The sequence below is a fragment of the Callithrix jacchus genome, chromosome 7, assembly GCF_049354715.1.
Source record: "Callithrix jacchus isolate 240 chromosome 7, calJac240_pri, whole genome shotgun sequence".
Lineage (NCBI taxonomy): Eukaryota > Metazoa > Chordata > Mammalia > Primates > Cebidae > Callithrix > Callithrix jacchus.
This window is the reverse complement of record NC_133508.1, coordinates 59,261,921-59,275,705: the sequence shown is the minus strand read 5'-3', so window position 1 is coordinate 59,275,705 and position 13,785 is coordinate 59,261,921. Positions and strand designations below refer to the sequence as shown.

Below are 13,785 nucleotides of genomic sequence, written 5' to 3'. Positions count from 1 at the left end.
TTGTTTTAGGCCACTATGTGTGGTAATTTGTTACAGCAGCAGGATAAACTAACACACTTCACATAAAAAACAGAAGTCCTCGCCTTGGCTTCTAAGACCCTCCAACGTCCAGCCTTTGCTAGCATCTCTGGCCTTATCTCCTAACGCTCTTCCTCGTTGACTCTGCTTTAGTCCCTTCCAGTTTTCTGCAGTCTCTCATGCAGGTAAAGCTTGTTTTTACTGGGGAGGGGGCCTCTGCACTTGGGATGCTCTCCTTCTAGGTCTTCCAGTGGCTCCATCTCTCACTTTGTTTAGGTTTCTCTGCAAATGTTATCTCACAGAGGCCTTCTCTGATGATACAAAAAGTGCCCCCCCAAGCTCTGTCCCCTCACTGTGTACCCTGCTTTATGCTTCTTCATAGCAATGTGCTATCTAAATTTATACTACTTTTATATTTGTTTACTGTCAGTTTTACCTAGTGGAAGATGTAAGCCCCATGAGAGGGTACGTATATTTACAATACCTCACGCCTGAAACCGTGCTTATGGAATTGATTCGCTCAGCAAATACTAACTGAGGGCCTCCTATTGCCAAGTACTAGCCTGAGTCCCACGGATGCAGCAGTGGGAAAAGAAAGACTAACAGCTTGACCCTCACAACGCTGCATTCTAACAGGGAACACTAAGTATAAATGAAGCAACTTACTAAAGTAGATACTGCATCATATAAGAAGCACTATGGGAGAAAAATACTGCATGGAAGCCAGGGGTCGGGTATTGAGACCTTACAGAGGGTGATCAGGAAGGAACTCAGAGAGAAGGTAAGTGTAAGGACTCAAAGGAGGTGAGGAAGTGAAGCATGAGGTGTCTGAAGGGAAGCATCCCCAGCAAAGGGAAGGGTAAGAATAAAGGTCCTGGGGCAGGTGCCTGCAGGCCTGAGGTGTGGCCAGAAAGCTAAAATGGGCAGGCCTAAGAGATGAAGTCAGAGAGGACCCAGGAAACTTAATCACAGAAGGAGGGTCTGGGAGGCTATCTTAAGGACACTGGATCTCACAACTGAGTTTGGAGCAGAGAAGTGACCTATATGGTTTAATTTTTTTTAAGTATCAAGAGGAATGGTGATAGCAAGACCAGCTTTGAGGCTACTGTGACAGTCCAGGTCAAACAATGGTTACATTCTAATTTATACAGAAATACTCTAAACAATCCATAGACTCCTCCATGAAGCCTTCCCTTACAATGCATCTCCTCCTCCCCTCCTTCTCCGTCCTTCCTCATCATGCTGGTGTTACTCTGCATCATACGGCTGACAAGCTGCAGTGTAATGGGCACTGGACTCCCCTTCCCCCTTCAGGCCATAAGCTATGGAACACAGAAATCCCAGCTCAGCCCTTTGGCATCTCCTACTGCCTGATCCACAGTAGGTACTCAGTCAGAGTCTTTCTCATGCTTGAACTCAACCTCAAAGCTCAAAGAATTTTATGTAAATTCTTGTAACTTTTAATGGCAAAAACCACAATGACTTTTGCATGTTGTATTTGCAACCTAATACAGTCATAGGAGGTCAGCCAGCCTCTTTCAAAAACTCTCCCAGTAAGCAGTTTACATGTCTGTGCAGAGCTATTCCCAGCTGTCTCTCTGCCTAGAGATTGTGCATTGTTTTAAACATTTTTTTATTTTTAACTTTTGTAGGTACGTAGTAGGTGTATATACTTATGAGGTACATGAGATGTTTCGATACAGGCATGCAATAAAAAATAATCACATCATAGAGAATGAGAGATCCATTCCCTCCAGCATTTATCCTCTGTGTTATAAACAATCTAAATTACACTGTTTATTTATTTTAAAATGTACAATGAAGTTATTATTGACTATAGTCTCCCTGTTGTGCTATCAAATGGTTTGTTTGTAATTTGAGATATATAGCACACTTAATCCAAATGGGGTGTAGGCAGCTCACAGTGGAAGTCTGCAGGAGAAATGAAGAACTGCGCCCCACCTTACCTTCCGAGTGCTTCTTCTTGGTGTGATAGGCCAAGGCAGAGGCCTGGGTGAAGGTCATGAGGCAGTGCTTGCACATGAACGGTCGGTCTCCGGTGTGAAGGCGAAGGTGGTTCTTCAGGGTGGAATTAGCTGCGAACTTTGCCCCACACTCTTCACAGGAGAAAGGCTTCTCATCAAAGTGCTCTGTCAGCTTGTGGTACTGCATGCCTAGGGAAGCCACGCATACCGGGGCCAGAAGGGATGCTACTAATCAGTGTATGAATCTAGCACAGGATGCCAACAGCACTGTCTCAGGCCAGGCCTCCAGTGGAAGCACAGCACCAAGCCCAGGGTGCCAGGCCACGCTAGTGCCCACTGCACACATCCATGCTGCTCTTTTGCCCACCAACTGGCATCCCCAAAGTCATCTGGCCTCACTCCTGGATGGATCTGGTAGAAAGTGAGGCTGGGCTTATCTTCCCCATTCCCCCTCTCTCTCTTAAAGAATATCCAGCTACCCAGAACTAGGGGAACTCAACTCGCCTTCATGAGGTTTATCCAGATTCTTAGGATAAGGGAAAACCATTCTGACTATACATCCCATAATTTCCATGACTCGTTTGTTACCAAGAAACAGGTGGCACATGGAAACACAAGCCAGGTATTAAGTAGCAAGCTATTACTGTAAACAAAAGAGCTATAAGCTGTTGTGTGCTCGCTTTATTACAGCACTGCGCTAGTGTTTAGCTCTGTTACCTTAAGCCTTCATAACAAACCAACAAAGTAAGTGGTATCAGGGTGCTGCTTTAATAGATTTGGGGAAATCAAAGCTCAGGGGGCTGATTCCAAAGCCCATGCTCTTCTCAAAATATTACCCTGCCTCTGTAGGAACCTGCTCTATTATATAAGCCCACCCACCACCCTCACAACTAGGGGCAAGGCCTGGAATCCAAACAATAAAACCCACAATTATCATCCTGTTACTTTGCCTTCTTGAATGTACCTGAGGCATGGGCAAATTCCCTCCCACAGAGGTCACATGTCACTGGAAGCCTCTTTTTCTTCTTCTTGGGGATGTCGGCCTCTCCGCCTGCACCATGGGCCTCCAGCTGATGTTTCTCCAGCTCCTTCTTAGAATCCTTGGTCTCACTGCACTCCTTACACTGCACCTGTTTGCTCTTGGCCACCCGGCAGCGCTTCATGTGCACCTTCAGGCGGCAATAGAAATGGAAGCTTTTGTCACAGGCCTTACAGACAAAGCTCTTCTTGGCGGGGTCTGGGGAGGCAGAAGGCTCTTTCTCTTGCTGTCCTGGCAAGGAAGCAGTCTCTTCTTGATCGTTCTGTTCCCCAGGCCGGCTGTCTTCTTTGGCTGGCTTGGCTGCCTTTTCATCTTCTTTGTGGCTGGCTTCAAGGTGAAATTTATTACTCACCTTCCATGTTTCCTCCTCTCCATCTTCCTTAGTAAGGACACCTGCATAAGAGAGACATCTCGTGGCTCTGGGAACTGTTTCTCTTTTCTTTTACAACTTTTCTAACACACTTCTTAAAGGAGACTGGAGACTACTTGAGATCCTCAAAAACACTCTGAAGTCATATCATTGTCCTCTTTACTTTCCAATAAACACAAAGAACATTTTCCTCTATGTCTCACAATTTTTTTAGGTATTGAGAACATATAAAATGAGTATGTCACTTAAGGTTGTGATAAACTCTTACATGAACTTCTGCCTCTTTCTTCAGGAAACAACCTGGGGTCCTGTAGGAACCCCCTTCCTGCCCAGCCCATTCCTTACCAGTGTCTGCTAACTCCTGCATGACAGGCTGCAGGCCTGGGAAAGATTTGTGGACACTGCACAGGAGGTGGCATATTTCAATGGCCGAGACTGATCTTTCCACGGCTCTGCTCAGCGCTGCTCTCAGGGAAGCTTCAGGGCTGGCTGTCTCAGAAGAAATGCTCAGAATCTAAATGAATACCAGGAGACAAAGGTGTGGGGTTAATCTCAGCAGATTTTCTCCATGGTTTTCAACTTAAAAAAAAAAAAAAAGCTAATTCCAGGAAGGCATTGCTCCATTTATAAGCGGTTTATATACTGCCTTGTGATAAACGTAGTGGATGGCTCTGTTTGCCAAAGAACAAGAAAACTAACAAAACAAAAAAGAGAAGCATGGATCCAGATAAATGTGCAAATACAAAGAAGATACATGCAGGGAAGCATAAAGCATCTTCTATAAGAAACAGCATCTCAGAAACTGGTAGTCTCCTGAAGACCTTTTCTGGATCTTAATATTAAAAACTTGAAAAGCTATAGGATTTGGTTGTTGGTGTGTCTGTCTTGAAAATCGGGATACATTTTCATAATATGTAATTGTCTCAATGTCTGGAAGTAATTCTGCATGATCAGTGGCTTCGTATTTTTAGACACTTAGATGTACCCGTTTAAACGTCATTTTCTTCCACAAAGAAACTCAGCATTTTAAAGAAGGTTCAAATAGAAGCTTTAAAAAGGCCAAGAATATTATTTCAAAGCCATCGTCCTCTTTCAGAATGTTAGAGCTATCAGCAGAAAGAGTTGGTACACTGAGAAAATAAAGCTAAACCATCTACAGATGGCCAAAAGGAATTTTCATTTTGGAAGATATTTTATTTCTGCTCTTTTCAAGTCTATCTAAATAAACCTGATGTCCCTGGAGGCAGGCATGAGACTAATTAGTGAGGCTAAAACTGATCAACTGCAGAAGCCCCATCTCTGAAGTTGTGGTGTGCTGGAGAGTCTAGCAGATGAATCTTTCCTCTGAAGCCCCACAGAAATGTGTGCCATCTTCTTCCCATCTGAGTCAGACCAACATGTGGCTGTCACCTGTATAGAGACAGTTAGAAGCCAGCCCTTCTGCACACCTTCCACACCTACCTGAATCAAAAGGGTACTACACTTGACTCTGTAGTTTAATTTCATGTTCCTTTCTTGTTCTTCCCCACTCAAGATGCTCATGATCCTGGGCTAGACACCCATGAATTCCCCTAGTCCCCACCTAGTAGTCCTGAGATGCTGGCCACATTGTGTGAAGCCTTACAGAAAATGAGCTGGCACTATTTGCTACCCCATATGGGCAAAAGCTTTGTTCTATCTATGTTTATCTTGGCTCTTTCTAGAAGCCAGAATAGAACATGTAATAAGACCAGTTTTACTTTCCTTTATCTGAGAGAAGCTGCTTCTTAGAACAGGTAAGAGAACAGCATCATGACTTCAGGGGATACTAGGTTTAGACAAATGGAATAAATTGGTTTGAGTCATAGAAACCTGGGTTCGAATCCTTACATCATCTCCTCCCTACTGGAGCATTTTAGACAAGTAACTTAACCTCTTGGGGCCTGAGAACCCTTGTCTATAAAATGTGATAACATCACCTGCCATGTAGAGCTAGAAGGATTAAAAGAGCAAATGTGTTAGTAAGCACTAGCTTACCATGAGGTACAGATATTGGTTCCAGCCAGGCATGGTGGCTAATGCCTGTAAACCCAGCACTTTGGGGAGGCTGAGACAGGTGGATCGCTTAAGGCCAGAAGTTCGAGACCAGTCTGGCCAACATGGTGAAACCCCATCACTACTAAAAATACAAAAAATTAGCTGGGCATGGGGATGTGTGCCTGTAATCCCAGCTGCTTGGGAGGCTGGGGCAGGAGGCGGAGGTTGCAGTGAGCCAAGATCACGCCACTGCACTGAAGCCTCGGTAGCAAAGCAAGACTCTGTCTCAAAAAAAAAGAAGAAAAAAAACCCCAATGAGATATTGGTTCCTCCCTTAGGAAGGAAGATAGTCCCAGGCAACAACTGTAAAACTCTCTGGCATTCTGCTTTTTATTCCCACCACACCTCTTTCAGAGTCTCTGCCAGGTGCTCCTCCTCTGAGGTACAGAACTTGCCATCAATCTTCTGTTGGATGGCCTCTGAGATCAACTGGTTATGCCTCAGGATTGTTTCCAAAGTGGTGCGTTCTGGGGTGGTCACTGAAACAACCGGGGTCAGAAACTCATTAGTCAAACAATGAGTACCATTTTTCCTTCACCCTTCCTCCACTCAACTCTTCACAATGAAAACACATTTCCCTTATCTCCTATCTGAGGTTGGCAGTGGGGAAAATGGCAAACAGCACTGTAATCAGAGTATAATAATGAAGTAAGTGTAAGATAATTACCACATCTATTGTTTAAAAGGTTTACAAACTCGTGTCCTTGAACTAAACTGCGGTGGTCACTTCTAATGGTAGGGATGGGGGTGACTACTCTAAGACAGCTCTTCCTACTTTCTAGGAAGACTGACAGTAATCTCTAGTGGGGAAAACTCCTCCCAGAGGTCAGGTAACTTACCTGCCCGGAAGAAAGCACCAGCACCAGGCTCCCTTCCTATTTCCTCCATGAGCAGGTCCAGTGAACAGGGCTTTGTCTCCTGAACCACTAGCAGCAGCTGCCAAACAGCTGTGGCAGAGAGAGTCTGCTTTTCCAGAACCGCTGATATCAGGGAACTGAAACCACCTGAACCAGAGTCGCGTTTCACAAGCTTCTCCATGACCTTCAAGATGGAGCACAAACACGCACGTAAGAGACTCTCTAGCCACTGGCCCCGCTGCAGAGCTGCAAGTCTAGGTATTGGGTTATAGTGAACATATGTTGGGGAAGGAGTTTTTCAACATCCTTCACCTCTCTCAATCTGAGAGGTTTCTTACACATGACAAAGACAAAGTTCTTCATTTTTCCTTTTGAATGCCTTTCCTTATTACCACAGAAATCAGAACTCCACCTTAGAAACTGAGTTATCTTCTGTTTCTCCTCTACTTAGCAATTCTCAAAATGGCTACATATGTATATTTACAGAAAATATAAATATGTGTATGTGTGTGTGTGTGTGTATTCATATTTTTTCTTTCTCATTTTACCCTCCCCTTCCTCTGTTTCTCTCCCTCTCTTACCTCTCTTTCTCCAGGGGCTAAACTTGTCATGTGTGAGATCATCTTTAATAATATCTGGTTGTCTGTGAAAATCTCAGAGAGGTTTTCATGATAGCGTCTCAATAGCTCAGTTCCATAATCATCAGGACTTGGCTGGACTGTAAAGATATTAGGAAAACAACGATGTTTGCTTCAACAAAACCTCCTACAGAAGACTCCAGGATGTTACAAATGAGAGAGGAAGAGTGATCAGCACAAGACCTCAGTGTCCTCTGCAGAGCCCTGGCTTGGGGCCTCATACACATATGTTCAGAGCTCCTCTGCCTACGCTTCATCGCTTGGTGCTTCAGGGTCACAAAACCATTAACACTTTGAAAGAACAGTGCCTGATGGTAGGAGCCAGCAATTGCCCACCAGGGGGGTAATTAGAAGGCTGTACTTATAAGAGACTCAGATGTGCAGATTCAAGCGGGGGTGTCTGTGAAGCCTGAGGTAGAGGATCCGTGTGGCGATCCCAAAGACAAGCACGAATTAAGCCTCTGCATGTGAAGCTGACCTGTGGTTTTTCTATTTAGGTGCCCTTCGTGCCAATTTGTTAGGTTCTCTCTTTCAAGAGGTCATATTTACTTGAAAGTTAAGAAAAATCAAAACTATCAGGCATTTCTCTTAGCTTTGCAGATATTTAAAAATGTACTCCCCTCTTTATCCCAGTAACTCCACCTCTGGAAATGCAACCTTAAGAAATTATCTGAAGGTCTTTGTCTATGTACAAATTGTCAATGCACAATCTATGCTGATAATGACAGTGAAAATAACAACAACTAATACTTACTGAGTGCCCATGTGTCTGGCGCTGTGCGAAATGTTTTACAGGAATTATACTAGCCACGAAAACAAATGTGATAGGTACCACTCTTACCCCATTTCACACAGAAAATGAGGCTCAGAAAGGTTAAGTCACTTGCTCAGGGTATTACAGCTACAGAATGCACTCAGGTTGCAGCCCCAGGGAGTCCTGACACTGATGCCTGCAGTCCTAACCATTACGCTCCATCTGCTCCAAAATTAGGGCATGAATAATACCCCATATACATCCTTATGAGGGAAAACTATACAGACTTCAAAAACTAGGATTGTGGGGAGATTTTCTGAACTGTAGAAAAGAAAGCTGCTGTAATGTTACACGGGGGAACCATACAATTATACAATATGATAGTATCTCAATATTATAAAAATGATAGACCAAATATGGTAAGGTGTTAATATTGGCATACTTGAGTGGCAGGATTTTAAATGGTTTCTTCTTTATTGTACAAGTACATACTATCTTTATAGGCTACGAACAAATATCCTTTTTCCGAAAACCGTCTGAGGCCTAAATGCTCTGGGATAGGAAAGAGTTGGTTTGAGTTGGAATGTCTTTCTAAGGAATGATATGGACGCATTTCCCCAAGCTGAACAGACACAACAATGAGTTCTGTGGACTGCTGGAAGCAAACAGCACTCTGGTGGAAAAGGGGCAATCGGGATTTGAGGCTTTGCCGCTCCTATTTGTGAATACAGTTGACGGGATGCTGCGCCTCATGAGCACATTTGCTCCTCTGGCTTTCACAGATGATCCTGGACAGCCCTGGGAAAGCCACACGTTAATAAATCCTGAGCCATAGGAACACCATAACGGAGCTTACCCGAGAAGAGTCACTCTCCGATTTCAGACCTTAACTCCAGAGAGATCGAGAATTATCGATTGATGACAGCTAGTTTCTACTCTGCAGAGACACTTCTTAACATTATCTTATCTCCCCAGCATGGAGCCAAACGGGTGTTTCAAAAGAGTGGTTTCAGTCCAGAAAGTTGATGATTAAGTAATACCTGTGGTGCTTGGCAAAGTGGCTAATTTCTCCAACTTCTCTAGCAGAAGGCCCAGGTTTGGGAAAGTCATCTTCACAGCCTGGAGGAGTTTTACCAAACTCTCAGCAGTCAGGGTCTTCTCTTCAGTCATTCTGTGCAACAAATTTTCTATTGTCTCCTTGGGTGTTCTGTCCTCACAGCAATTCAGAATCACCTGCCATGGCAAGCAATTACCAGATACCAGTTACTGGCAATTCAGCACTGATCTGATACACTACTGGAAAACCTAGCGAGACAGCATCACAAGGTGCCCCATCTCCCAAGTCCTCCTCTGTTGATCTCCAGCATTTTTTTTTTTCATAGTTTCTTCCTTATTCTGTTACAACAGAAATCTAAAATATTCTCCAAACAAGTAACTGTGAAAATCTTTCTTTCTCAATTGCAGGTCTGTGTATCTGCTCTGCCTCCAACGGCTTGCATTTTGTGAAAATATTCTTAAACTAGGCCTGTATGATGCAGCAAGTAGCCTATCTCTAACCCGGTTCTTTAGTTGTGGCTTGTTTGGACACTAAGATTGAGAAACACAGATTGGCAATTAATATAGTTTCACGTTTTTTGATCTTTTAGTAAAGTTCATAATATTAGGATAGGTTATAATTTCAGAGCAACTAGATTGTTTTACTTTATTTGTGTAGTGATCTTAATCCTCAGATAATTTGTACATTAGGTCTGTGGACTCCAAAATAATAGATTGAAAGTGCCTTTCTGGATTATTTTCTTGTGAATTCTTTAATATCCATTCCTCTCATTCTCAACAGCTACATACATCAGCTCCAGTTATAATTTAGCAATTCCACTCCTTTGTCCTTCCTTGGTATGTTAGAGGATTTTGAGTCAAAAGGGCATAGAACTTTAGCAAAAGGATGAAAATAAAACACGTGACAGATATTTTACTGATATTTTTCTATTACAATAGAACCATTTCTTAATGGACTATGGCATAATATGCATAACTTAGCTCTTATGGAACTGATAAAGCAGGGGATTATTTCAACACATGTAATCTACAGATTCACAGGAACTGAATTTTGAGCTTTCCTTTGGGAAAATGCCAGTTCCTAGTCATGGTAGTATGCCAGAGGCTGCCATTATCAAATTAATTTCCATTTTAAAATAATGAATTTAGCTTTAAAACCAAATTGGTTTTTATATATGAACAGAATATATATATATAATAAATCAAGTTGTCATATTCTTTGTCAGTACAGAACACAGTCATTCTCTTTAAGGTCTAATATACAGTAGATATCTACTAAATAAATCCTAAGTTAAAAATTAAGAGCTTGTATCTAAACACCATACTGATTTCAGAGCTAAATCTTGGTTCCTAAGCAATAATCTGATACATAAAGAGGCAGCCAGATACCAGTAAGTATAGGCTTTAAGGCCAGACAGACCCAGTTCAAATTGCAATTCTACTATTTATTGCCTGTGTGACCTTGGGCAAGTTATTTAATTCTTCAAGCCTTATTTTCCTCACTTGCAAAAGAAGATAACAATACCAACTCTTGCACAGTTGTTCGGAGGATTCTGTAAAACGAGGGTGCTGTTTGTATAGCCTTGCCTAACTCCTAGAACATATGTGATCTTTAAGAAATGACAGTGTTATTGATACCATTAGGGAGAAATACTCATAGGGGTTAAGAGAATGTGCTTTGATTAGAAGTCTGGTTCCTAGTACTGGCCCCAAACAGCTGTGTCTTTGGGTGAGCTGTTCCACCTCCCTATGCTCTGTTTCTTCATCTTTAAAATACGGGTAATATCCAAGACGTCATAAAGTTGCTGTGAGGGCGAAACTCAGTAACGTTTAAAAAGTCCTCAGCATGTTGCCTGGCACACAGTAAACAATGAATAAATGACAGCTACAGTAATCACCCCTTTTTTCTGTTTCTAGTCCTGATGTAAAGATGTTCCTAGTTACTGCCTCTTACAAAACCCAACATACGTATAAAGGCCATGGCATCCATTGTTAGCATACTTTCTTAACAGAAAAAAAGTTCAAAAAGGCCTGGTACACACATTCCACATGATGTCAAAATACTGTGGCTATTCAATCAACATTCACTTCTCCACTCCCGCTTTACTAGACTGCTTCAGCTTTCAGGAGAAGGAATTGGTTAATGAAGCTCTGGTGGAACCCCAGTCTTAAGAAGTGTTTTTGTGATTTATAACTAATTTAAGCTTTTCTGCTTCAGCTTTCTCTGTCAAGTAAACTGAAAGTGACAGTAGAAAATGACAGTGTGGTCTATCTTGCTGCAGAGAATGAGGCTGAGTTTGGATTCTATCTATAAATGCTGTTTTACCAAGATAATGAAACAGTTCAAAGGACACATTCAATCTAGCTAATAAGGAAAAGGTTTGAATGAGTAATTGAATGAAATACTAAAGAGGGAATCAGGAACTTCTAGAGCTATAAGCAGCTTACTTAAATTGAGTGCCAGAAATTACACTTAATTTGAAGACTAAGGGGAAAAAACAGAATTTTAATCTTTGTATATTTTCTTTCTTGAAGAAGTTCAAAGGACTTAAAAATTTAAAAACAATTAATTCACAAAATAAAATTTTGAGATTAAAGGTTGTTCCCATTTCGTGTGTGTGCGTGCACACATGTGCAATATAAGATCATTGAAAAAATAAAACCAAGAATCCAGTCCTCACTGGATTCAGTGCTTAGCCATTATGCCAGTGGTTTCTAAACGTTTTCTCCCCTGAACACTTAAGTCACTTCCCACAGTTTTAGGAATTGATGCCACAAAAGTACTCTATCCCTATTCCTTCCTTCCAGATATAAAAATATTTTTAGCACAGAGTTGAAATCAATAACACCAACAAACATAGTTATCTAGTTGCCTCGAGAAGTCATGCCAGCAGTTTTATGAGGATTTTAGTAGTTAGCTGGTGGGAGAGTAAATTGGTGCAACCTTCCTGAAGGGCAATTTGGCACCATGTATCAAACACTTGAAAATTTTTATACTCTTGATTCCAAAATCCCAGTTCTTAGAAATTCTTGGAAATTATACTAAGGGAATAATTTGAGAGGTATGCAAAGATTTGGGTGCAAGACTGTTCCTCACAACATCACTTATAATAGCCAAAAAAATGGACACAAATGCTCAATAATAAAAAAATTAATTATGGTATGTCCATTAGACAGGATACAAAATCTACATTATAGGTATAGACATGTATTAACACATTAGGTAAAAAGCCAACTTAGAAAACCATATGTTCTGAATAACCCCATCCTGGGATGACTCAAATGAGAAAGAAGGGGAACACAGGCTTCAACATGTTAGCAGTGTCATCTCTGAAATTAGAATTTTTTTATTTTTGATTGTTTTCCCAATTTTCTACATACTCCAAATGTAGAGTACAACACATTTCTATAAAGGGGAAAGTGCCATAATAATTACAAATTGCCTCAACATTTTAACTCTTGATACAGTTGTTTACAGTAAAAATTGATTGAGTCAAAGCAGGAATAGCATCCATCCATCCATCCATCAAACTATTCATGCACCCACACATTCATCGATCTATCCACCCACCCACCCACATATTCATCCATACATCCATTTCCCATATGGCTCCGCGTGCAATGCCCTCAGTAAGCTGCTGCGAGGGATGCAATGGGATATGAAACAAGCACCTCAGCTTCAAGGTGCTTACTATGCAGTATGTATTAAAATACTGCAAAGTATAAAGTGAATGTGCCACAAAAGAATTTTTGAATTCAGAAGGAGGGAGGAGACACTTGACACAGTTACCCTTTTTTCAGTGCCAGTCAGGAATTCCTCCTTGGCTGTTTCGAGGAACTCCATAATAGGTTTCAGCTGTGTTACACACTGTATCAGGTCCTCTTTGTGTTCTAGTAACAGAACAGACAAGGTCTTTCCCTCCTCTGTGCTCCCTGGGGGAGAAAGAGTTAGAGACACACAAGAGAAGCTAGTCAATTTGAAGAAAATGACAGCATGGTTTGTCAAGAGAGATCTAACAGAATAGTAAAGTGATTTTCAGCTTATTCTGAGCACCTGAATACAGAATCTCTTTTACAGAGGAAAATACTTTATTATTCTGTTTAAACTCTATGAAAGGAAAAATGTTTCATTTATCTGTCGAAACACAAAGCTGCAGAGCCAGCCAGAGGTTAACTTCTGGTTGGCAAGGCCACTGCTTTCTACCTAACCCAAATGAGAGAAACCTCAGCCTTTAAGTGCTGTCAGCGAACCAGTCCACCCTGGGCACTCAAGTCATTGATTTGGATGTGTGGCTTTTTGAAGGACAGGAGAACATTGATGATATTCTCCAACTTCAAGGTGTCAGACTAGTTAACTGTGGGATAGAAATGGAGATTCAAATTTAGTTGGTATATATTTAACATGCAGCTTCTGGAATTAGATATGAAACTTATGTGAAAACCACTTAATAATTAAGCCACCAAAGAAATGTATCATTGGAACGAACTTTATAGCACCATCCCAAAATAAAATCCCGCCATTCCAATGGATAGGATCTTCTCCTACCTTTTGGCTGCACTGTATCTACATCTTCTGGCTTCCTGTCTAATAGTGCTGTTTTTACTGCAGGATTAGAATCTTGGTACAGCCTCAACAGGGACACGACCGTCTGAACATCCAGGCTCTCCTCTCTTACTTTACCCAGGATTCTCTGGAATGCTGAATGTTCTCCTCCACCCTCCAGACATTTCACTATAGTCTATGGAACAAAAGGACCCAGAAAGATAGATTAGCAAACCGCAAGAACCACCTGCTCCTTGCATTTGGCAAACAAAGCCCTCAACAGTTTGATTCCTGCCTGCTTCTCCTGCAGCTCCTCACCCACTTCCCCGGTGGCAGTTCCAACAAGCCCTGGGGTCCCACGGTCCTACCCTGATCTTCTGGAGGACTCCAATTCCACGACTCCATGCACTAACCTTGCTCAGGGGCTACCTCTGCTGGGAGGCCTTTCC

General features: G+C 41.9%; 1 protein-coding gene across 2 annotated transcripts in view; it reads right to left on the bottom strand.

Moving 5' to 3' along the window:
- ZBTB40 (zinc finger and BTB domain containing 40) overlaps positions 1-13,785 on the bottom strand; it is an 82,944-nt gene that overhangs the window by 15,928 nt on the left and 53,231 nt on the right. For both annotated transcript variants that reach the window (XM_002750405.5, XM_009000597.4), the window contains exons 4-12: positions 13,340-13,532; positions 12,584-12,726; positions 8,778-8,970; positions 6,927-7,063; positions 6,328-6,529; positions 5,834-5,967; positions 3,758-3,926; positions 2,968-3,435; positions 1,986-2,192 (exon numbers count right to left, since the gene is read on the bottom strand). In XM_002750405.5, the coding sequence (XP_002750451.3) occupies positions 1,986-2,192; positions 2,968-3,435; positions 3,758-3,926; positions 5,834-5,967; positions 6,328-6,529; positions 6,927-7,063; positions 8,778-8,970; positions 12,584-12,726; positions 13,340-13,532 (1,846 nt within the window). The remainder of the gene's footprint in view (positions 1-1,985; positions 2,193-2,967; positions 3,436-3,757; positions 3,927-5,833; positions 5,968-6,327; positions 6,530-6,926; positions 7,064-8,777; positions 8,971-12,583; positions 12,727-13,339; positions 13,533-13,785) is intronic.